General features: G+C 37.0%; 1 protein-coding gene across 5 annotated transcripts in view; it reads right to left on the bottom strand.

The window, feature by feature from the left end:
• LOC150082988 (uncharacterized) overlaps positions 1-26,396 on the bottom strand; it is a 1,785,507-nt gene that overhangs the window by 823,460 nt on the left and 935,651 nt on the right. For all 5 annotated transcript variants that reach the window (XM_090377722.1, XM_090377724.1, XM_090377725.1 and 2 more), the window contains one exon: positions 9,314-9,411. In XM_090377722.1, coding sequence (XP_090233848.1) covers positions 9,314-9,411 — 98 coding nt within the window. The remainder of the gene's footprint in view (positions 1-9,313; positions 9,412-26,396) is intronic.

The following is a 26,396-nucleotide window of genomic DNA, read 5'->3' as shown; positions in this document are numbered from 1 at the left end:
CTGCCAACTTCCAAATATTATATCACAATCAAGAAAATAGCCAAAACCAAGAATAATGATCAAAACTTTTCAAAGTTTTTATGTCATTATTTAAAGCATTAAACATTATATAAGGGTAAAGGACAAAGGTCTTTACAGCAACTGTTTCACAGTAGCTTATGTGCTTATGATAATCCCAGCAGTCCAATTTATCAACTGAATTGTTGTTGTCAAAGTATATGAAATCATCTTTATAGAAAACTTACACAGGAAATTTCATAAATGTATTAAAGAACATACCAAAGATGTCCAATAGGTTAGTTAGCAAATTTAATCTAACCCTTTATAATATTTACTGTGGATGTAGAATGAAATCTGAATCAGCTGCACTGCTTTAAATATATAATTAATTAGTACAAGGAATTTGTTTAGGTCGAACTCACTTCAACAGAGGGCTAAAAAAGAGTTCTGAAGTGTTCGAAGAGGACTTCAAGGCTCACAAAAAGTGCTAATTAAGGAAGAGTTATCAGAAAGATGCGTGTCAATGGCAAGGACCAAGATTCCTGAACTTAGAACTATATTGTTTGATTATGTGGTATTCTGGGAAAACAGTACAAGTAGCACAGGAGTTGCTGCAGTTTCAAATAATACTAGGAATTATACTACTACTACATGTTAGATTAAGTTAATAGCATTAGTAGAGGCATATAATGCAAGAAAGCAAGCTTATACAGCATAAGAAAAAAAAAACCCTTTCCATTTCACCCATCAATTCACTTTAAAACTTTGTCTAGTTCACCTTGAATTAATTTATGCTGTCAACTTCAACAAAAAATGGAAGTTCATTCCAGCAATCAACCACCTGCTGATATAATAAGGCAAATATCTGCACATCTATTCTACAACTGTCTTTCCTCAATTTGAATTTATGCCCCCTCAGGTGGAGAATCTGAACAAGAGGAAGAATCTCATCAGCATTGAGCTTGCTCAATCCATTCAAGGCCTTATACATTGTAATCACATCGCCTCACAGGTGCCTAGTTTCCAGATGCTGCAATTTGCAGAACTGAACATATCTTGGTAACAGCAACCCTTATTCTACTCACTAATGTCATTCCCCTTCTCTGTGTGTTCTAGTAGCTCAAAATCTTTCCTAAAATGAGGCCTCCAGAACTCTATACAGTATTCAAAGTGTGGACTGACCATTGCCTTATACAAGGGGATAATCATCTCCTTATTCCTCCTGTTCCCCTAATATCATTGACAAGACCCTATGAGTCTGTACTACAAGTTAAACTAATAGGTCTGTAATTACTCATGTCACCTTTCGAATTTCCTTTGTGAACTGGGGATACATTTGCACATCTCCAGTCTGTGGGGACCTCGCCTGAGTCCAAGAATGCCTTCATAATCATGGCTAAGGGCCTGCTTACTTCCTTTGCTGTCTTGTTTAATATAACTAGATAGATCCCATCTGTCCCAGGTGTATTCCTTATGTTTAATTCATCAGATAGTAATTTCTCCTCCAATTTGCTTTCAGTTATTACAAAATCATTTAAGTCCCTGTTAGAGTTTGATAAGCTTCTGGCCTCCACTTCCCTACAGAATTCCTCACGTGTGAATGTAGATGCAAAATATTTATTCAGTTTGTCAGTTACATGAGCAGAATCCTCAACAATCAAATCATTGATATCAAGTGGACCAATGTGATTCATCTCCTTCCTACTAGAGCTTACATAAGTAAAGAAGTCTTTACTGATTTTCTTTGCATCCTTTGTCAAAGATTTCTCGTAATCCGCCTTTGCCAAAGATTTCTCGTAATCTGCCATTGCTTATATCTACCATGTGTCACTTAATAATTTATATTCATCCCATGCATTTTTCTTCTCTGCCACATATCTCATTAGTTCATCTCCATTTAGGGCTAAACCTTGAACAGTATTTGTTAGTTGGTATGAAAAGCCTACTGGCTTCCAAGATTAATTCCTTTAATACTTCCCATTTAGAATTTGCTGTTGGTAACATCATCAATTGATCCCACTGTATAGAATTTTAAAAAATCGCTGAGACCAGTGTAGTTACTTTTAAGAAAGCAAAATCCCTTCCCTTTGCCCATGATGGTAGTTACATCTTTGAGTAAATACCACATTAGTAATCTGTGATCAGTGCCACCTAGTGGTTCCTTTATCTGCAGATTCTTAATGCATGAATAATCACTGCTGATAATCAGATCAAGAGTATTACTCCGTCTGGTTGCCTCTCGAACAGGCCACTATTGAAAACAATCATCCAATAAATCTACTAAAGTCTTGCTGGTGTCTGAGTGACCAACACACAACTTCCAATCAATATCTGGAAAGCTAACTCTTCTATTATAAGAGATTCTGATTTACTGGCCATATTTCTCTGTGCAGTTGTTCGTTGCATTCATCAGAATCATTAGGTGCATAACACACTCCTACTCTCATTTTTGATTTCCAGTACTTATGTCACACCAAACTGACTTAACATTGCACTGTCTGCCCATGTCAACTGGATGGACTACCTTAGATTATAGGTGTTTCCTAACAGCATAACTCCACCTCCCTTCCTAGGCTGTCTGTCTTTTCTCTACACACGGCACTCCCCAAATTCCAATTCTACATTCCTTATATCTGTGTGACACCACATCTCTGATATCCCAACAATATCCACCTTTGATGTCTTGACCAGCACTTCAAATTCATCAAATTTATTTACTGTACTCCTATCATTGTCATTCATGCAGGTATACGTGCATCTGTTCTTACTCTTAGTTACCCCAACACAGCCCACGTGTTTACTTGTTCCATGATGACTCCCAGTAATCATTGAAATCCCCAGAAACTTGCTTTCCTGGCTGCCACTCATTTCAATAGAAGCAGTGCAAGAATCACTTTCACGTCTGCCTGCAGCAACTGTTAATCTATTGGTGTGATACTACTACATGTTATACTATTATATTATACTAGACAGAGCAGTGAAGCAAAAGGCTCAAAACAGTGGGAATGCTTTGGCTCAGGGGAGAACTGTCAATGGCAGTTCAGATATGAATCAGGGTTATGAAATGTGTTCTGCTTGTTTTGCCACACATGATACAGGATGCCATTGTGTGTTTGCATTTGCTGTAAAGAGCATGGGGAAGTTAAGCAAGAATTCAATGTTCTGATGAGCAAATCCACCAAGCAAGAGGGTTTCAAGAACAATTGTGATGCACTAGAAGATAAAAAATAGAGGGACATCAAATGCCAACCCAATGTTTGAGCATCTGCTTGGCCAACATTCAAAATGACATTCTCAACAACAGAGATCTCTACTACCTCCTGTGGTACCAAGGTTTACCTGATAGCAGTCTGATGACTGCTGTCAGGTAAACAGGAAACATATTGTGTAAAACAGATAAGTGGTTTAGGACAGAGGTATGAATACCAAGTGCTAAAGTTGATGATATTGAAGAGGCAGCTATTATCTTATAAGGGCACAAAAGGTGATACCGTTGTACACATTAGTTCTAATAATATTAAAAATAGAAAATCTGAGGAACTGCTTAACAAGTAAAGTGCAATGCTGCAAAAAAGTCCAAGTTAGAAATAAATTTTTAAAAGTTCACAATTCTGCCTGGACATGATAGGAGAGAGTATATCATAACAGCCTTTTCGATCAATTCAGCCCCAGAGATGCAGTGCAAGACTCATAGGATAGAACGTAGCACACGCACACACAGCAGTGCGTAGCACACACACATGTGCTACGCACTGCTGCTCCTTCCCACCTGGCTATGGAGGCACCCAGTACAGAAAGGACAAACGGAATAGGAGATGGGTGAGAAGGAACTATGCTCTTAGTTAAGATGCAAATAAAATCTAAGGTAGCCCATCCATTTTACATGGATGACTATTGCAAACTGAACCAGTTGTTGTGACATGAGCACTGAGAAAACAAAAATGAGAGTAGGAGTGTGCTATAGGTGAAATCCCTGTAATGCATATTAACAAACAACTACTGAGGCAAATAGAGTGGGCTGGTAAATCAGAATATCTCATATTTGGAGGATTTTAACTTTCCAGATGGTGACTGGAATTTAGGGATTGTTCACTCACACATTAGCAAGACTTTTGTGCATTTATAGGATGACAGTTTCATTTTGATGCTCCACTTCATGCATTTGCGTTTTCTTCCTTCATGGGTGGTCACTAGCACAGTCGCACAGGAAGCACTTCTAGTTGGTGGGGCTGGATGGTCTTGCCCTTCTCTTGTGGTAGTCATACGGGGGACAGCGCCACTTGCTCCACTGTCTTCCTCAGGAGATCATCTCTGACTTTTCGAACAGACCCCTCTGCCTAGACCTGAATGTGAGTGACTTTATCCTGTGCCACACTCAATGCAGTATGATTAATATTTCTCTGCAACATCATCCATCTATGGAAGTGGACCTGCTTAGCTTCAGCTTATGTCCAGTGGTAGTTCTCAGGGGTAACATCAGAGAGTGGACACAATCTGCCTTAGCCGCCACTCCGACCTTGGGGTAGGTAGGTCCATTGGAGCAACTTTCACTTATTAATTTTATTATTAATTCTTCTTATTAATTTTTTATTACTATTATTATTTATTCATTAATTAATCAATTTATTTATTATTATTATTATTATTCTAATTTATTACTATTATTATACCGGTCTCACAGCGTGATGGAGCCACATTTGCTTCTGCCAAGGTGGGACTTGAACCAGGGTCCATCAGGCTGGTAATTCAGTGTCGTAACCACTGGGCCATTGTGCCCAATGATTATTATTATTACACAAATAAAAGTAATTTCACAGAAACTCTGAAAACATAGAGATGAATGATTTTATATAATTATTTAAAGTTTCCTTTAAATAAAATAATAATGGCTTATTATTTTATTTTATTTATTTATTTATTTATTTTTCACTCTAAATGTTAATTTCAAGGTGTTTTCTGGATGAATTTGTAGTGCTGGAATAATGTTGGTTTCATGCAATGACTATGTCTACAAATTTAAATTTGACAGTAATTAATAGAATTATGTAGTTGATTAGCTGTAGTTAATAACTCTGCCATTTCCGGTCCCAAGCCCGGATGAGAAAGGAGGAGCACATACCTCATGTAAAAAAACCCTGGGCTCAGCTGGCTCCGGCAGACAGTACCTGGGATGGGCCCTTACCTGGGTTACAGGTGAAGATGGAGGATCTATCTTCAACAACAGTGGAAGTCTGTCACTCTTCCAAGATACTGGTCCCATCTAAATTGTGGACTATGCAGCAGAGGAATGGCAAGCTGGCTGCATTATCTGCCTTAAAACATACGGATCTCAGTCATTGTAAGATAAACAGTCATGCTACAATGTCTGGGGTAACTGACGCTGCTGTTCTTATGCCATCGAGAACAGCTATGAAGAAATCAATATGGTCAGCCAAAATTAAAATGTATCTCTCAATGCTAAACATAAGATCACTTTACAAGCCTGGGAAAATAAAATTGGTAGAAGAAGAATTGAAAAAAATCAACATCATAGGAATGTCAGAGACACATTGGACAGAAGAAGGAACACTGGATATGACAGAAGGAATCATATCAACATACATAGAGAAGACAACATACATAGAGAAGGAGTCGCTTCCATAGTAAAGAAATATCTATTAAATTCAATAATAAAAATTCACCTACACAGCTCAAGAATGATAAGTTTAAGAATAAAAAGGTAAAGAAAAAGGAATCTTCATAAAAATAATCCAGGTATACATCCCAGACTCCTCAAATGATGATACAGAGACAGCTGCCTTCTATTCAGACCTACAAGAAACCATAGATAACACAAACAAAAAAGATATTTTAATAATAATGGGAGACTTTAATGCAAAAGTCTCCCTTGGAGGCTTTTAGACAGACTTCAGCAACGTATTAGGAAAGTTCGGGATAGGAAATAGAAATGAGCAAGGCGATGAACTCTTGAACTTCTGCAAATAAAATAAACTATTCATCACCAACACTGTTCTACTACAGATCTCAATATAAGTATACATGGACATCACCAGATGGAAATACAAAAAACTGTATTGACTACATTTTAATAAATAACAACTGGAAATCATCCATTCAATCTGTTAAAACTCTTAGAAGTACAGATTTTGACACCGACCATGAACTGCTAGCAGCAACAATTAAATGGAAATTTAAAAATACGAAGCCAAAGAACAATAGAGCAACATTAAATATATCACAATTTGAAGAAAACAAAATAAAGGAAATTTATGGGAAAACACTACAAGAAAAATTAAAAGATATAAACTATTCATTAGCTGTGGAAAATATATGGGAGAAAACTAAACAAATGACTAAAGGCGCAGCCTTAGAAACCTTGGAAACAAAACCAAAACCAAATAATCCTTGGATTACAGCAGAAATTTTAGATGTATGGACAGAAAAAAGACAAATGAAAAACCTCCTAAACAAAGAAAATAGGCAAGAAAAAAGGGAAAAATATAAAACCCTAAAAAACAAAATAGACAATCTATGTAAAGCTGCTAAAAGGAAATGGTTGGAAGACAAAGCAAAGCAGTGCGAAGAGGCAAATAAACATCTCGACTCTAAAACAACTTACCGGGTTATAAAGGAACTCTCTAAAACATACATCCCAAAAATACTGACGATGAAATATAAAAACAGAAAACACGCAAGAAATTTAAAAAATATGGAAAGAAACGATAACACCCTCGATAACAAACGAAGTTCAGAAAGCAATTAGCCAAATGAAGAATGAAAGACACCCAGAAATGATGGTATCCATGCCTAATCTAATTTTATTTACAGATGATATACCAGAAGACAAGAAAAGGGGAATAATAGTACCTATACACAAAAAAAGGAAGGAGATAAAAAAATTGTCAAAATTATAGACCCATTACCCTTTTAAACCACATATATAAAATATTTATAAGGATCTTAAAAAATAGGATACTTAAAACATATGAAGAAACTATAGGGGAAAGAACAAGCAGGATTTAGAAAAGACAGATCAACAATAGACCAAATATTCACACTAAACATCATTGCAGAAAAATATTGGAATAAGAAGAAACCTCTTTATCTGTGCTTCATCAATTTCAAGCAGGCATTTGATTCTATAAGCAGAGAAAATTTAATGAAACAACTACAAAAAATCCCACTTAATCATGAAATAATCATGTTTGTAAACAATTTCTACAAAAATACAAGAGCAATAGCAAAATTCAACAACCTTAAAATAGAGAAATTTGAAATAGAAAAAGGAGTCATGCAAGGATGCTCTTTATCTTCATATCTATTTAATATCTACCTAGAAGAACTAATGAAATCAATTGAAGACAGAGAAATTCGAAATAGAGAAAGGAGTCACGCAAGGATGCCCTTTATCTTCATATCTATTTAATATCTACCTAGAAGAACTAATGAAATCAACTGAAGAAAAAAGAGGCACGATAATAAATGGAAAAAATATAAACCACATAAAATATGCAGATAATATTGTGATTTTAATAGAAAACAAAGAACAACTAAAAGAAATATTAACAAACATCAATAAAGCAAGTAACAATTATGGAATTAATATTAATATAAATAAAACCAAAGTAATGCAAATCGGAAAAAACATAGAAGACATAAACATAAACATCCAAAATCAACAAATAGAATAAGTACAAAAATTTGTATACCTGGGCTCTCTAATAACCGGAAACCTAAGTAATATTGACCAAATTAATCACAGACTGAACAGACTGATTAATCATTTATTAACGGAAGATGGACAAACATGAACAAACTCAAAAACATATGGAAGAGCAATAAAATCTCAAACAGTCTAAATATTAAACTATATGAAACTCATCATACTCACAGTAACTTATGGATCAGAGAATTGGAGAATAAATAAGAAAGAAAGGCAAAAAATAATGTCATTTGAAATGAGATGTCTAAGGAAAATCAATAAAACAAATTGGAGAGAACATAAAGCTAAGGAACAAGTAAGAAGAGATCTAAATTTTGAATGCAGAAAAATACAGCAGATCTACAAAAAACAACTTCAGTAGACATGTGAACCAGATGAAACAACACAGGCTGCCTAATGTAGTACTGACAGGAAGAATTGGAGATAAGAGACCACCAGGAAGACCCAAAAGAGAATGGCTCCAAGGCCTAAAGGAAAACACAGGCTTCAGAGTTATCAACAAATGATGCAAAATTCAAGAGATCAACAACAATGGAGGCCGATATCTAAATAGGGATTCAACCTGTGCCAAACGGAAGAGTAGAATGATGACGATGATGTAGTTGATTTTGTAGTATCAACCTATTTTGAAAATTTTAAGGATAGTTAATGAACTTTTTGTTTCATTAAAACTAATGAGTATTTCTAATGGCCAAAAAATACAGCATTTAAAAAAAGTTTAATTATTATTAAAAAGTAATAATAAGTATTTCTATTGACTGATAAATGTCAAGCATTAGTGCAATATAAGCACAATTCAAAACAGTAAATACTTTTCTTAAAACTTAAGGTTCAAGTTCATTCCTTGTCAGGCCATTCCCTGCCATTCCCTGTAAAAGTAGGCCAGGTTAAATATTCCAAATATTCATGTAATGCAATTCATTTCAACGTTTCCCTAAAAAATCAGCTGATGGGGTCCTTGGTTTACTTTTTCAGCATTTCTTCACCACAATTCTGTTACTGATTTCCTAGCGATTTTGACTCATATCATTCCATAAAACCTCTTACTGGTATTTATAAAATAGCAGCAAAATTCAGCTATTTCTTTAACAGGAGGTGCGTGCGTGTGCATGCATGCACACACATTTTAGACCTGCCAAAAGCTAACACTCCTTTTTGCCACTCACAAACATCTTTTCTGCTCCCAATCTCTTGTGGTAGAAACTCTTGCTTCTTCAGTCACTGCTGATATTCCCATAAATAGAGAAAACAGATTAACCTTATACTCTGATTTCAGTGTCTCAGGAAAAAAAGATATACATGTTATGTCCTAAATACTGTAAGTGACTAATTTTGATCTGATCTCCTTATGTTTACAGTAGTCTTTTATTTAATTTTAAATCCAAATTTCATCAGAACAATTGTTAGGTGTTTTCTACAAGATGTAGATGTTTTCTTCATAATTTATTAAAGTAAAAATATATGGATTTGATGTAACAATCAAATAACTTGAAGTACTCACCAAATCAACTAGCAAATTTTTATGCATATAATTTAAATATTAAATTTTCCTTTAGCTAAGAGAATTATATATCTGTCAGGAAAACTTACCAAATAAACAAGATCCCTTATGTCAAAATGTTTCGAGATCCACTGATATGCAGTGCTGATATTATATGAGCTCATTTCACAAGTTAAAACATCTATAGCTGAAAGAGATAACATTTAACTCACATTAATTTGTCTTCTTAATAATTTAAACTAATCTGCAAATAAAAAAAAAACACTACTTTTTTTTTACAACATGCTACTTTCCCTAATTCTGTAATGACGATTTCAAATACAGTAGAGCCTCAAAATCTGACAAGTTTGGAATATTTCTCAAAATTGTGAATTATGTTCTACTAATAATTTCCAACTTTCATTTCTTAGGTGAGTACATTACCAACTGGAATAGTCCAGCAGTATTTTGGCTCAATGCTGGTAACTATCATTCTGTAGAGATTTTAGAACTAGAGCTGCGATATTATCTAATAAAAATAACAAATCACCCCTGAATACTGTTGCTATGTACATAACCTTAAAAAAATAAACAAATTTTCAAAATATTTGGCAGGTACTGGGTCCAATTATGAGGTTTTACTGTGTAATGTGCACTACATCAGAGCTTTTTTCTAATCAGTACATGATATATGCATTTTCCTATTCATTGTTATATTTATTATATTATAATTTTGGGATTAGAAACATTTCTAGCTGTACTCAAAAATTTATTTTAGTTATTTTATTTGTAATATAAAGAAATAGTTAGTGCTGGTATTTTGCATAAACATTCCTTAATTTTATGAATTCATGCAATTAAATCTACATTTTTTGGTTTGTTAGGTGCATTAGCATATATGTTTAAAGTGCCTATTGTCTTCACAATATCCGTCCTTCATCCATCACATTTAATAACTCAACTTTCATAAAATCTGCCTACTTTTTTTTTTTTTTTTTTTTGATTTGGTAGTTGTTGGCGCATCGGCTTCTGTGGCCATATTGCACCTCCCAAGGTTTTTGCAGTACTTTGATCCAAGCCCGAGGCGGGAATCGAACCCGCGACCTTTGGGTTGCTGGGCAAATCTGCCTACAAGACCATATATGTTGCCAGAGGCTCACATCTGGTGAGTATGGGCTTGGCAAACCCAAGAGTCCTGAGCTGGATATCATCATTCTTCTCTTACTTGATGATTCCTTTCTCTCTCTCTCAGGGTAACTCGGGAATTTTTTTTTTTGGCAGGTGCAGCATAAGCCTCAGACTTCCTTGCGCCATATGGCTAATAATAATAATAATAATAAAATAATATTTGATCTTGTAGACAGATTTATTGGGCAATCCCGAATTTCATTAAAACTGAAACCAACAGAAATCCAACAATTATTATTTCCTTGTCTGTATATTTAACTCTTAGAATGATTTGTCTAGTCCTCCCTAATTTCATTTAAGTTGGACTAATAGAAATCAGCAATTATTGTTGATTTAATTTTTTAAAATCATATCACACAAGCTATCCATATATTGTACATTTTAACTGAAACAATGGATATTATGTGGTGATTGAAAGAATAAACTGACAATGTGGCAGGTGTGCAGAAATTAAGTGTTCTTGGTTTGTGAATAAAAGGCATCGCTTCTTACTAATTTTTAACTGCTCATAAGTTATTACTATTTTCTAACATGCCTGAAATATAATGTATCTTAACTAACTTGTTTTTTTATGTTTTATCAGGAATCTAGCTCTTCAGTAAGGCATCAGCCATTGAGGAGATATTTTGCCATGCACTGATTGGAGTAAATATTTGCTATATAACATGAGTTACAGAAGGAATGAATATTTGCTATATGTCACGAGTTACTGCTACCTACAAACAGGCCTAAAATATAATGCATTGCATATGTTAACTAACTTGTTTTTTGTATTTTTCCAGGGGTCACTCTTTTGAGTGAGAACTGCCATCAAGGGATCAATGGTCATTATGGCAGATACACAGAAATCAAATGGTCTTTGTTTGCCCAAAAAGTCATTACTTTTTTTTTTTTTTAAATAAATCATGAGTTATTACTATTTGCTAATATGCCTGAAATGTAATTCACTGCACACATTAACTAACTTGTTTTTTATGTTTTGCCAGAAGTCTCAGTCTCTCTCTCTCTCTCTCTCTCTTTTCAGTGAGAAATCAGCCATCAAGATGATATTCTATAGTACACTGAGTGGAGGAATGAATAGGCAATTTGGAACATTTTCCTAAAAAGCGTAACAAATCCCTCCAGTGCAATTATAATCCCATATCACTTACTTCTACTTTTTCCAAAGTAATGGAGAAATACATTAACTCCCAACTCCTAAACCATCTGAATTTGATCGTTGATCATCAATATAGATTCCGTCGGTGTCAATCCACAGGTGATATTTTGGCTTATGTCAGTCATCTGTGAACAAATTCAGTTGAAACTCAAATCAAGTTACTCTTGATTTGAATTTCAATTGAATTTGCCTCAGAATATCAAGATCAAGTTACTCTTGATATTCTAAGGCTTTTGATCATGTTTGGCATAGAGATCTTCTTAACAAGCTTCCATCTTATGGGTTACTGATTGTTATTTAGTTTTCTTGGTATTTAGTTTTCTCTCTGACAGGGAGCAATGGTAGATGGCTATCTACCTTCTAACTTCTCCATTAATGCTGGTGTTCTCCAAGGTTCAGTTCCACTCTATTCCTCTTGTATATAATAATGACCATCTTTCACTGACTGAAATCCTATCCATACTTTTGCAGGTGTAGCACACTGCATTAAACCTTCCAGTTTGAAAAACCATGCCATGCACAAACAGCTTCAACTTCTTGAATATTCACCACTAATTTTTCGTGATGTCCAGCCATCTCCATCCATCTTATGGATTAGCATTGCAACTCACCAAACATATATAACAATCAAGATCTTTCAGTTTTGTTTTCTATATATTGTGCTTATATTTTATAATCTACAAAACCTGTTCTTTTCAGGGTAGTTTTTTCAGCATTTGACTGAATGTTTTTTTTTTATCCATGTGTTTCCCCAGGCTACATAATCCTTTAATGGCTCTTGTTATCCAATGATCACATGTCCATATGAGGATATCATCATCATCAGCCATTTTCAATCCACTGCAGGATGAAGGCCTCTCCAGCAACTTTCCAGTTCCTTCTGTTTTGAGCACTGACTGGCCATCCATTTACTACCCAAAACTCATGAATTTCATCTATCCATCTCCGCCTTTGTCTTCCAGGTTTTCTTCTAGCTCCTCTTGGGTACCATTCTGTTATTTTCTTAGTCGAATCTGTCATCATGTCTTTGAGCTATGTGTCCTGCCCAGGACCATTTTAGTTCTTTAGTTTTGATAAGAATGTCCTTTACTTGAGTTTGCTGCCTAATCCATGTGTTTCTCTTCTTATCTAACAGTCTGATTCCCAATATAATTCGTTCCATTCTTCGCTGTGTAGTTCTCAGCTTCTCTTCCATTCTTTTGGTGAGTGCCCAAGTTTCACTTCCATAAGTCATGGTGGGGAGTATACATTGGTTCATTATTTTACATTTCAGACAAACTGGAATATTGCTCTTCAGTATATGACTATATTTCCTGAGTGCTATCCATCCAAAATTTATTCTTCTCTTGACTTCCAGCCATTTATCATTATTACAGCTAATAACTTGTCCCAGATAAGTATATGACTCCACCTTTTCAATTACTGCTCCTTCAATCATTATTTCCCTTTCTGTGGCATACTTGTTCATCATTACTTTTGTTTTAGCCATATTCAACTTTAGTCCAAAATCCTTACTAACTGTGCATAACTGATTAAGATTTTCCTCTAATTCTTTGGGATCGTGGCTTATGACCACAATGTAATCTGCAAATCGTAAATGGTTTAGGTACTCTCCGTTCACATCGACTCCTTTCTGCGACCAGTCTAATCTTCTGAAAGCTTCCTCAAGGGAAGCAGTAAACAGCTTCGGAGATATTGTGTCTCCTTGTCAAACTCCTTTCTCGATTTTAAATTTCCTACTGTCTTTGTCTAGTCTAATAAAGGAGGTAGCACTCTCATATATTTTCTTCAAAATCATAATATATGGGGTATCTATGCCTTGTCTTTCTAGTGCCCGAAACATTGCCTTATGCTGTACAGAGTCAAATGCCTTTTCATAATCCACAAATGCCAGGCATAATGGTGTTTTATATTCATTTGCTTTCTCCATTAGCTGTGATATTAAAGAGAAGGTGATCCATAGTTGAGAATCATGTCCTAAAGCCAGCTTGCTCTTTCGGTTGATTCTCATCAAATATTCTTTCTAATCTGTTAGTAATGACCCTTGTGAACAACTTGTAGATGTGGGATAACAAGCTAATTGGTCTATAATTTCCAATTTCTGATTTATCTCCTTTCTTATGCAGCAAAACTATGATCGCATTATTCCACTGCTTAGGCGTCACACCTTTTCTAATGCACTTTGTGAAGAGCCTTGCCAGTTTTTGTGTTATGTCTCTTCCTCCCAATTTTAACAACTCTACAGTAACTTCATCTTCCCCCAGGGCTTTCTGATTCTTCATTTTCTTCAATGCATGTTCTACCTCATCAGGAAGAATATCGGGTATGTCGTATGTGTTGCTACTTTGCAGTCCATCTTCCCCACTGCTGGCATCATTCCCTCGCTCCTTGTATAATTCTCTATAGTAGTCTTCTGCTATTTGAATTATGCCTTCTCTGCTGTTTATAAGTACACCATCGCTATTCTTCAGTTTCAGTATCATTTGTCTTTCTGTATTACTGCTCATGGCTGCTGATTTAAATCCTTTGTTTTCCCTTAATGCTTGTTCTACTTTTCTTGTGTTAAATCTTCTTATGTCCTCTCTGAGTCTCTTTCTAATGGCTTTGCATAAATCAGTATACTCAATTTTCTCCCTGCTCTTCATTTGTCGGCTTCGGTTCATCACGACAAGTGTTTCTTGACTAATTTTTTCTTCTTTGGATCTCTTTTTCCGTATAGATTTCTTGGGCTTCATCACTTTCAGAAAGTTGTAATATTCCTTGTTGATATCTTGGTCTTCAGCAGTCTGCAGAAGCTCAAACTTGTTTTTAAGTTCGAGTACAAACTGCTTTTTCTCCTCCTGTGTTATCTCAAAGACCTTTGTATTATTTACTCGAGTCAGTTTTTTCCTTTCCTTTCCTACATCTATATCAAGTGTACATCTTACCATTCTGTGGTCACTTCCAACATTTACCTTATTCAGGACGGTAACATTATTCACAATATATCTTCTGTTAGTGAGGATGAAGTCGATTTCATTAGTTGTTAATCCATTTGGACTCTTCCATGTCCACTTTCTGTTCACCCTTTTCTTGAAAAAAGTGTTCATTACTGACAGTCCTTGAGATTCTGCAAATTCCACAAGTCTTTCGCCTCTTTTATTTCTTTCACCAATTCCAAAATTTCCTATAGTTCCTCTTTCTGCGCTGTTTTGCCTTTTTCCAACCTTAGTATTGAAGTCCCCATTAATAATAGTGTGGTGGGTTTTCTGCTCATCTAGAAGACTCTCAATTTCGGTGTACATTTCTTCAACCTCTTCATCATCATGGGTCGATGTTGGTGCTTAAATCATTATAATCTTTAGCTTGTACCTCTTAGAAATCTTGAGTATTAGTCTTGACACCCTTGGTGATGTACTTTTGAATTCCAAAATGTTGTTTTTAAAATCTTTATGGACCAGAAACCCAACTCCACCTTCACTCCTTTTACTGTTTCCATTGGTGTACAGCAGATTTCCACTTGATAAACTTATAAGTGATTCATTTCTTCTTCTTGTTTCAGCCAAACCGATGATATTCCAATTCACATTTTCTAATTCCTTTTCCAGCTCTAATATCCTGTCTTCACCGATGAGTGATCGTACGTTATAACAGGCCAAGTTCAGTTTCCGTGCATGGCAGCCTGGTCGTACCCAGAGATTCTTAGCACCCTCTGCTTCCACTCTGATCCTCTCGCTGCTGTAAGAGGAAGAGTGAAAGCTGCTGGGGACTGAGGGCCATTTGTATTGTGTTGCTCTCATGCTGGAGGGTTTGGTCTTTTCCTCTTCACGCTGACCAGGCGTCTTGAAGAGAACCACTCTACACGTTCGTTGCCACCTAAGTGACATAACAGGGCTTACCATTGAGAAGGTGTGCATGAGTGGATTTTAGGGAGGCAGGCCAACCAGACTTCTCCTAAATTTTCTGTAATAGAGAGATATTGGATCCATCAGTGTTTTAGGCTGAGTGTCTGATAACACACAGGATACCTGTTCCCCTCTAAGCCCCTCTTGAGGATATAGACATATGATACACTGGATGTCATGATCTCTTTTCCTCCTAACAAATCATTCCCTACCCTGAATAATCAGGCATTATTCCTTATGTATCTACACTATGAGTTTACTCATTTTTCTGTCAATACCGGTTCTCTTGTAAATTATGCTCTCTTCTCTTCCTGTCTCTTCTATAGAGACTTTAGTTTATATAGCCGTTATTGAGAAATTATAGTTTTGTGATTTTATTCTCAAAATTAAAAACATTCAAACTAAAAATGCAATTAACTACGCTTCTCAACAAAATTAACAGAACAAAATGTTTTCATGAATATTTTATTGTGAACAGTGTTGCCGAAGGTGAATACTTGATATAATTACAGACCTGTTAGCTTAATATCTGCTCCAAGGAAAATAATGGAATCACTAGTTAAAGAAGTAATGCAGGACCATCTGAACAGCATGCAATTATACTGAAATAACAGCATGGATATGTTAAGGGATGGTCATGTGTACCAATCTGATAGGTTATTAAAATGCAGTGACCAAGAAACTGGATGTGAAAAATAATTTTGACATCATATACTTTGATTTCAGGAAGGCTTTTGACAGTGTTGCACATAAAAGACTGCTGTACAAACTGGAAGAATGTGGCAGTAAGGGCAAGTTATTGCTATGGATAAAGGGATGGTTAAGTGGAAGAAGACAGAGAGTGCTTAGCAATGGGCACTTCTATTTGTGGACTAATGTTATTACTGGAGTCCCCAGGGTTCAGTGCTCGGTCCATTGTTGATTTCAATATTTATCAATGATATTGATGAAGGTGTATCAGACTTGGAGCTGATACAGAGGTTGGCAGGGTGGTTAACAGCCGTCATCAGGGTGAGCTACTGCAACAAGATCTAAGCAAAATGAGGTGATGGGCTAAGAAACAGGAGTTGAAATTTAACATTGACAAATGCAAGGTACTGCATATGGGTAGCAGTAACACTGGAGTAACCTATCAACTGTGTGGTACTATACTCAAGATAGCAGAGAATGAAAAAGATCTGAGGTAATTGTGGAACCAGACATGAAATTCTCAGAGCAGTGCAAACATGCTGCCAAAACAGCTCAAGGGGTTTTATCAATGATATACAGAAAATTTTCTAACAGGGATGTTTGCAAGATAGACGTGTGAAAGTTTGCTTTCAGCCAGTAGGTGATTGATTGTTGGAACAGGCTTCCATCTGTAGTTGTGGAAGTGGATGGGCTGAATAAATTCAAGGAAGAACTAGAATTTCTTGGAGGGTATGGATGGGTGAAATGTGCAGTATTTTTTATTTTTTTTGGCTGATGCTATATAAGCTTGCTTTTTTTGCTTGAAGCCAGGAAGTTGCATGAGGAGATGGTAAGTTAGCTTAATGTATCACGCAGTGTTGTCTCATCATTATGGAAGCAGTTTTGGGAGACAGGAACCATTATAAGATGAGCTGGCCAAGGTTACCTGGGGAGGGGGGCTATGTGCAGACCCACTAGCTGACTCTAACAGCAAGATGGAACCCTATGATGCCCTGTCATCAACTGTTTCTAGAGGTTACTGTGGCCACAGGTGAAAACATTCCAACTGGACTGTGTTAAGAAGGCTCAATTCAAGTGGACTCTATGTAAGGAAGCCAGTGGTTTGCAACCCATTAACTCCAAACACTGCAGAACTCATCCAAACTGGCACCATGAACATGTGACTTGGAGCCCTTACAAATAGGGTACAGTTCTGTTCTCTGATGAGTCTTCTTTTAGCCTACAAACATATTCTAGATGTTATTTCATCTGGAGACAACAAGGAATGTGGTACCATCCCTACAACATCAGAGAAAGGGACACTTATGGGGTAGTGATCTCGTGTGGGGAGAATAATGATCAACAGCTGCACCCCTCTTTGTGTGTTTGATGGGGTGCCATAACTGTGAAGAGGTACTGAGATCAGATCCGAAAACCCAACGTGAAACTTTTTAGGGATGAGGTTGGCCCAGATTTTCTTTTCATGCACAACAATGCCACTGCACATAGAGCTGAAGTGGTGGAGGAATAACTTGAAACTAAAGTTATCCAATGACTGCCGTGGCCCACACGATCACTAGACTTATACCCGATCGAAAATATGTGGGACACCATCGGGTGTTGCATCACACACTAACAACCAACTCCTTTGTCACATTGACGCACGATAGCCTTAGTTGCTGATGCGCCATTAAACTTCCAATAACCAACCAACCAACCTTTGTCACTTGGTGAGGTAAGGTCTGCACTGGTGGAAGAATGGGATTTGTTTCCACAGAATCTTATAGACACCTTTATATCAAGAATGGTTCACAGCTGTCAAGCCTATTTAGCTGTTGGAGGGGATCATATGCCATACTGATGTTATGCAACCATATTTACGATACGAATGTTGGCAGGGTTGTCAAGGACACTACTAACACTATGCTGCTGCAACAGGATCTGGAAAGGTTGAGCAGATGGGCTGAGAGGTGGCAAATGAAGTTTAACATTGACAAATGTAAAGTACTACATATGGGAAACAGCAACCCCAGAGCAACGTATCAACTCTGTGGTACTACACTGACAGTGGTAGAGAATGAAAGGGACTTGGGAGTGGTTGTGCCGGCAGATATGAAGTTCTCTGAGCACTGCAGACGGGCTGCAAAAGTAGCTGATGGTGTATTGTCAATGATATATAGGAATTTTTCTAGAAGGGATAAGGAGGTGATTATTCCCTTGTATAAGGCAATGGTCAGGCCACACCTAGAGTACTGTATACAGGTCTGGAGGCCTCATTTCAAGAAGGATGTAGAGATGCTGGAACGAGTACAGAGAAGGGCAACAAGATTAGTGAAGATTAGATTATGAAGAAAGGCTTAAGTTTTGCAAATTACAGTGTCTGGAGACTAGGCACCAGCGACGTGATCTGATAGAGGTGTATAAAGCCTTGAATGGTTTAAGCATGCTCAATACTGATGGGATTCTTCCCCTTGCTCAGAATAATCACCTGAGAGGACATAAATTCAAATTGAGGAAAGACAGATGTAGGATAGACGTGTGGAAATTTGCCTTTAGCCAGCAGGGTTTAAACCCTGCTGGCTAAAGGCAAATGCATTTCCATGTGCAACAAAACTGGGTTTAAACTAAATTTTGAAGCATAAATAAATATACACCATTCATTAATGTTCAATGTCCAGTTAGTTCAGAAGACCATAACCATCTTTAGGGAAACATATACCACCTTCCATAAAGAACTATTTGTGAAAACACTTTGAGATTTTCAAATAACAGAAGTCTTTCATGAATATGAAATCTTTCAAGAAGATTTCATAATCTTCTTGCTTAAATAAGTGCAGTGCATTATAGTTTTCTGCTCAAGACCAAATCTGTTGAAACTGACAGCCTGGCAGAGTCTGCAACACAAGAATCCTTGCTATATTCATCACTGCTTCCTTTATGCCATGAAGGGATGCAGATGGTTTGCAACCTGGATTGCTCAAAGATGCATCTAGACATACCAGATATCCCAACATGTGCCAACTGAACATGCCCAGATCATTATCGGTGTCCACCTGACTGAACAGTTCCTTGTTGACATGATGGGTGCATAGCTTTGTGTGGTTTCTGTCAGACATAATAACTGGAAATGGGACTAATCGGACCAGGAGACCCATCTCTAATCATCCAAAGTCCAATTCCAATGTTCTTTTGCCCAGTTGAGGTGTAGAGTCCTGTGTTGTGGTGTTAGCAATGGGATTCTGGTGGGTCAGAAACTCTCATAACCTATTGGAGCTAATGATTGCCTCATGGTCTTGGTGGAGACATTTCTGGCATCTCCCTCATTGAAGTCGGTGGTGATTTGGGCCACTGTCATTCTCCAGTTGGCTGAAACAATGCAAGACAGACGTTAATGGCCACGTTCATCCACTACCTTTCTGGGTCCACAGCACTGTCCACAATGAGATGTTATGATACTGTCAAACGAGGATAGTGCAATTTCTGTACCACTTCCACGAAAGAGTAACCCATGAGTCAGGCACCCACTATCATCCCTCTTTCAAAATTGGTTAACTCACGATGTTTACCCATACTGACATCAAATTACCATCTACATGAATGCAGTAATGCAGTGTATCTATATACCCACCAAGTGGTGGGTTCATCCACTAGCAAGAGGAGTGCCAGAGTCACGTTGCACAGGAACCAGGTATCCCATAAATTCTGTCCTTTCAGTGTATATTTATGCACATTTAGTAACACTTAAAATTTTTTTATAAAGGTTTTTGTTGCAAATTGTTCCCATACATATCAGAAATCATCAGGATGATTCAGACACTTCCTTTGCTTTTGCTTAAACATTTTAATAATACAGTGCTATGCAAAACACAAAAGAAATAGATATGCAGATAAAGTGTACATGTACACAAAATACACTGTCATTTCATTAGAGAGAGAGGTGGGAGGCAGACAGACAAGTTTGAATATTTTATAACTATTTCCAACATTATTTCCATCTATGAGCACAAGCAAAACATTATTATTTGCAGGTAATAAAATAGATCAGCGTCATTCCATATCTCTTTTAAATAAACACTATATATGCAAAATTATGATGGGATATTTTAAGAATTACAGTCTGACCTCTATATAACGAAATCGATCATTCCCTTGAAAAAATTCATTAAACAGAAATTTTGTTATAAAGAAATATGACCTTTCAATAATGAAAAATACTGTAATTTAGCAATCAGAAATATAGAAAAAGATGGGAAATAAATCAGAAATAAGTGGGAATGAATCTATTTTCTAACATTTTAAAACAATTAATTTATTAATACACACACATATTAAGAAATGATTACTTACATGATGCGCACAATATATTAGTACACTTTTAAGAATTATGTCAAAAAATATTTTTTGTTATACACTGGATTCTATTGTACACTGTTCATAAAATGTTTGTTTAAACACTCAAATATATTTTCTGTTGCATTTTCTTCCCACTGAAGGCCTCGACGCAAAGTTTCAAATGATGCTAACATTTCTTGTTTGGAAGGTTTAATATTGCCCTGATTTTCATGCAACTCATCATCAATATTGTCACTAGTTCTTTAAATACTATCCAAAATGTTGGAGTTACTTGGATATTCAGCTACTGTGACATCATTATTAACTCCTAAAAATTCGTCAAGAACGATTTCTCCGCTGATCAAACCTTGCTTGAAACTCTTCCCAAGATTGCTCAATGTCCGGTAGTAGCTCATCCTTCTTGCTGTTAATTAGGTTTGTAATCTGAACAAGTGGAAGGATCCCATCAGAATTCAGCCTTGAATAGATTGAGCAGGCTGAATTCTGATGGGATCCTTCCACTTGTTCAGATTACGAACCTAAGGGGGCATAAATTCAAATTAAGAAAAGACAGATGTGGAATAGATGTGCGGAAATTTGCCTTTAGCCAGCGGGTGATTAATTGCTGGAACAAACTTCCATCTGTCGTTGTGGAAGTTGATAGGTTAAATAAATTTAAGGAGGAACTGGACAGGCATTTGGAGGGAATGGTGTTTTTTTTTTTTTTTTTTTTTTTTTTGCTGATGCTGCATAAGCTCATACACTTGCTTTCTTGCATCACATGCCACTACTACTACTACTATTAGCATTCTGGCAAAACCTGCTTTTGCAAAACATTTCTTAATTGTTGTTTCCATCACATCATGACTCCACACTTTTGCCAAATCTGATATGCACATCTGCAAATCTATAGGCTGGTTGGTTTCTGTTATCAATATAATTTTTTTCAGTATGCACCTTGGTAGTGCATTTTCAAATCCTTGGCCCATTGGCTGCAGTTTAGATGAGGTATTTGGAGGGAAATAAAAAAGCTTCAGACTTGTAAGTTTCAAAATTCCTGAGTGAAGTTAGGCAGAGCAGTTTTCAACAATCAAGTGATTATTCTGTTTTCATTCTTCATCTTTCTATCAAAATTTAAAATTCACTGCTCAAAAATTTCACTTGTCATCCAAGATTTTTTGTTGTAGTCCAACTCTAACAACTACTCCTTTGAAACATCGGGAAAATTTACTTTTGCTATTACCAAAAGCTTCAGTTTTTCATTACCAGCCATATTTGCACCAATATGGCTGGTAATAAAATTCTTTCCTTACTATTAGAGTGTAATTCTCTCCTTACTATTTTTACCACCTAAACATTTATAACGTTTAAAAGTCTGTGTCTTGTTCAGCAAACATTTAAAAAACAGACAAGTTTCATCAACGTTGAATATGCCTTTGAGCTCGTAGTCTTCCACAATTTTTTTTAAACTGTTTCTTTCCAATGGGTATAGTCTTTAGCATTAGCATTAGTAGAGGCATATGGTGCAAGCAAGCAAGCTTATGCAGCATCAGCCAAAAAAAAAAAAAAAAAAAACGCTCCCATTTCACCCCTACATTTATTCCAAATACCTGTCCAGCTCAGCCTTAAATTTATTTAGGTTATCAACTTCAACAACAAAGGATTGAAGTCTGTTCCACCATCCAACAACCCCCTGACTAAAGGCAAACTTCCACACATCTATCCTACATCTGTCTTTCCTCAATTTGAATTTATGCCCTCTCAGGTGATTATGCTGAGCAAGGGGAAGAATCCCATCAGCATTGGGCATGCTCAAACCATCCAAGGCTTTATACACTTCAATCAGATCACCTCATAGTTGCTTAGTCTCCAGACTCTGTAATTTGCAAATTTTAAGTCTTTCTTTGTAAGAGCAACCTTTGTTCCATTCACTAATCTTGTGAATTCACTAATTCTTAAAATGAGGCCTCCAGACCTGTATACAGTACTCAAGGTGTGGCCTGACCATTGCCTTATAAAAGAGGATAATCATGCTAGAAAAATTCCTATATATCATTGACACGACACCATGAGCTACTCTTGCAGACTATCTGCACTGCTCAGAAAACATCATATCTGCCTGCACAATTACCCCCCCAGGTCCTTTTCGTTCTCTACCACTGCCAGTGTAGTACCACAGAGTTGATGCATCACTCTGGGGTTACTGCTTCCCACATGTAGTACTTTACATTTGTCAATGTTAAACTTCATTTGCCACCTCTCAGCCCATCTGCTCAACTTTTCTAGCGCCTGTTGCAGCAGTGTACTGTCATTAGTGTCCTTAACAACCCTGCCAACCTTCATATCATCTGCAAACTTCGACATTAAGCTTGATATGCCATCATCAATATCATTTATAAATACAGAGAACAACAATGGACTCAACATTCAACCCTGAGGGACTCCACTAATAAAATTAGTCCACGATGAGCAGTGTCGATTACCACTCTCTGTCTTCTCCCACTCAACCATCCCTTTATCCATAGCAGCAATTTGCCCCAATGCCACACTGCTCCAATTTGTTCAGCAGTCTTCCACGTGCAACAGTATCAAAAGCCTTTCTAAGATCCAAATATATGATATCAAAGTTATTCCCAGCATCCAGTTCTTTGTGACCACATTATAGTATCCAATAAAATTGGTCAGGCAAGACTTCCCCTTAACAAACCCATGCTGTGTCCGAGCTATAACTGAAGCCTTGTCTAGATGATCCTGCAGTGCTTCTTTGAACAGTGCCTCCGTTAATTTTCCTGGAACTAAAGTTAAACTAACAGGTCTATAATTACTTGTGTTGCCCTTAGATCCTTCGTTGTGAATTGGGGTCACATTTGCACATCTCCAGTCCATGGGTACCTCCCCTGAGTCCAAAGAAGCTCTCATAATTATGGCTAAGGGTTTGCTTACTTCCTTTGCTGCCTCCTCTAATATAAATGGATAATCCCATCTGCCCCGGGTGCCTTTTTATGTTTATCTTCAACAATTTCTCCTTCACTTTCCTCTCAGTTATTACATAATCATCTGGCTCACTGCTAGAGTTTAATTCACCTCTGGCATTCCCCTAACTGAATAACTCCTTATGTGTGACTGAAGATGCAAAATACTCATTTAGTTTGTTAGCCACCTGAGCAGGATCATCAACAGTGGAACCATCAATATCCAGTGGACCAATCTGATTCATCCCTTTCCTTCTAGAGATTACTTAGGTAAAGACTCTTGGATGTTTTTCTTTGCATCCTTTGCCTGCCTAATCTCTTTTGTGACTTGGTTACAGACCAGCTTATATCTATCATAGGCTTCCGTGTCACCCATTAATTCATATGTATCCTATGCATTTTTCTTCTCTTCCATATGTCTCATTAGTTCATCTGACATCCATTTAGGCCTAAATCTTGAACAATATTTCTTAGTTGGTATGTAAAGCCTAGTAGCTTCCAAGATTAATTCTTTTAATGCTTTCCATTTTGAATTTGCTGTTGGTAACATTATCAGTTGGTCCCACCGTACAGAATTTAAATACTGTCTCGGACCTCCGTAGTCGCCTTTACAAAAGCAAAAACCCTTCTCTTTGCCTACTGATGGTAGTTACCTCTTTGAGTAAATTCTGCTTCAGCACACTGGGATCACTGCCCCCTAGTGGTTCCTTTATCTGCAGATTCTTAATGCATAAAGAATCACTACTGATAATCAGATCAAGAGTATTATTATTCCCTGTAGTTGCCTCCCGAACATGTTGATGTAGAAAACAATCATCCAGTAAATTCACAAAACCTTGCTAGTGTGTGAGTGACCAACCCACAAATTCCAGTCAATATCTGGGAAACTGAAATCCCCCATTATAAGATTCTCTGATGTATTGGCCCACTCTATTTCCCTGTACAGTTTCTTATTATACTCATCAGAGTCATTAGGCCTTTAGCACACTCCTACTCTCAATTTTGATCTCCCAATGCTTATGTCACAACAAACTGACTAGACACTGCACTGTCCAGCGATGTCAACTTGCTTCACTTCCTTGGATTTTACGTGTCTCTTAACTAATAGCATAACCCCTCCTCTCTTCCTATCCTGTCTATCCTTTCTGTAGACATTGTACTCTCCAAATTCCAGTTCTGCATTCATTATATCTGTGTGACACCATGTCTCTGATATCCCAACAATATCCTCCTTTGATGCCTTGAGCAATACCTCAAATTCATCAAATTTATTTACCAAACTCCTAGCATTGGTGTACACACAAGTATACATGCACCTGTTCTTTTTCTTAGCTACCCTAACACAACCCATGTGTTTATTTGTACTGCAATGACTCCCAGCAGTCTCTAAAATATTCTGCATCTTGTTTTCCAGGCTGCTGCTCCCAATAGAAGCAGTGCAAGATTCACTTTCTCCTCTGCCGGTGGCTACATTTTATCTATTAGTCCTTGTATCTACTCCCAGAAGCTAGCAGTTTTCCGACCCACCTAACACTGCCTCGATAGCATCAGCAAATATTCTTGCACCCTTTCTATTTAAGTGTATCCCATCCCTGTAGAAGCAGTGTCTCCTGTTAACAAGGAGATTGTGCATGAATAGAATTATTTTCAGACCAGGCTGAAAATAATTCTACCCATGCACAATCTTTCCAGGGCCGAATTGATCGACAAGCCTCTCATCATATACTACCTCCTATAATGTCTGGGCAGAATTGCAGACACTTTCAAATTCAACCCTAATTTACGGCTTTTTTTTTCAACAGTGACCTGTACTTGTTAAGTAATTCCACCTTTCTCCTACTCTTAATACCATTAGTGCCAACGTGTACAACACTATCACTCTTTGCGCCCTCAAAAGATGACATCCGCTCCACAATGTCATCAACCTCTGCTCCCTGGCAGATACACCCCGGTCCTGTTCCACCTATTCTTTTTACATACCATGTTCCCCATTTCCCTGACAATAGAGTCACCAACAACTACTAGTTCCTGTTGGACCAGCGCATTCTGCCTTGGGGGTTGCCGCTGTGTTGCGTGACGATCAAGTGCAAGCTCTGGCGTTGATGTGGGCAGCTGAGAGCTTGATGGGCCCTCTCAATTTAGATCCTTCAAGTGCATCCACCCTGTCCTTCAAGCTCTCATATAGGCCCATAACAACACTGAGTTGTCACCTGATTTCCTCACACTCCTTACATTGCGCACACACACACACACACACACACACACACACACACACACACACACACACACACACACACACACACACACACACACAAAGACATCCCCCATGGCAATGTCATGTCCCCGTACCTGATTGCTCCACAAACATCAAGCAAGAAGTGCATTTTAAAAGGCTTTGATTCAGAGGGCAACTGCCCCCCCTCAGTTCTCCCCTGAGCCACAGCACTCCCATTAGCTTGAGCCTTTTGCTTTGCTTCTCTGCTCTGAGTCATGATTTCAATTCAATTTCAGTACAAAATTATAACCCTAAACTTGTATCCCAACACAGTTATAACACTATATATCTATATATATATATTTGTTCAGTATCGAGTATTATCTCCGAGTTCTGTTATATAACTTGCGTATCAAGTTATGTATTAATTAATTATGTTACGTTTGTAAAATCTAAGTCGTTATATGTATTTCATTAAAAAGTACAATTTAATTGACAATGTATTTAACAAGGTTAATAAATTTTACTGATTAATTGATAATATTATATACTATACTAAGCTAACACTATCTAGTTCAGGATATAACGTTGTATCGTATAACAATGGTGGCAAGTTACGAACGGTAAATCTACAGACACTTAAGTATTAATTAACTTCCAAAATCTCGCTGTTTGAATTCAGAATAAACCAAGGATCTTTTCTACGTCTATATGCTACTTAAAGAAAATAATTTAATATAACAATTAGTCACTTAAGTGGCTAAATATAGCTAA

The sequence above is a fragment of the Mastigoproctus giganteus genome, chromosome 7 (genome assembly GCF_048544385.1).
Source record: "Mastigoproctus giganteus isolate SK-2022 chromosome 7, ASM4854438v1, whole genome shotgun sequence".
Lineage (NCBI taxonomy): Eukaryota > Metazoa > Arthropoda > Arachnida > Uropygi > Thelyphonidae > Mastigoproctus > Mastigoproctus giganteus.
This window is presented reverse-complemented; position numbering and strand designations above follow the sequence as displayed.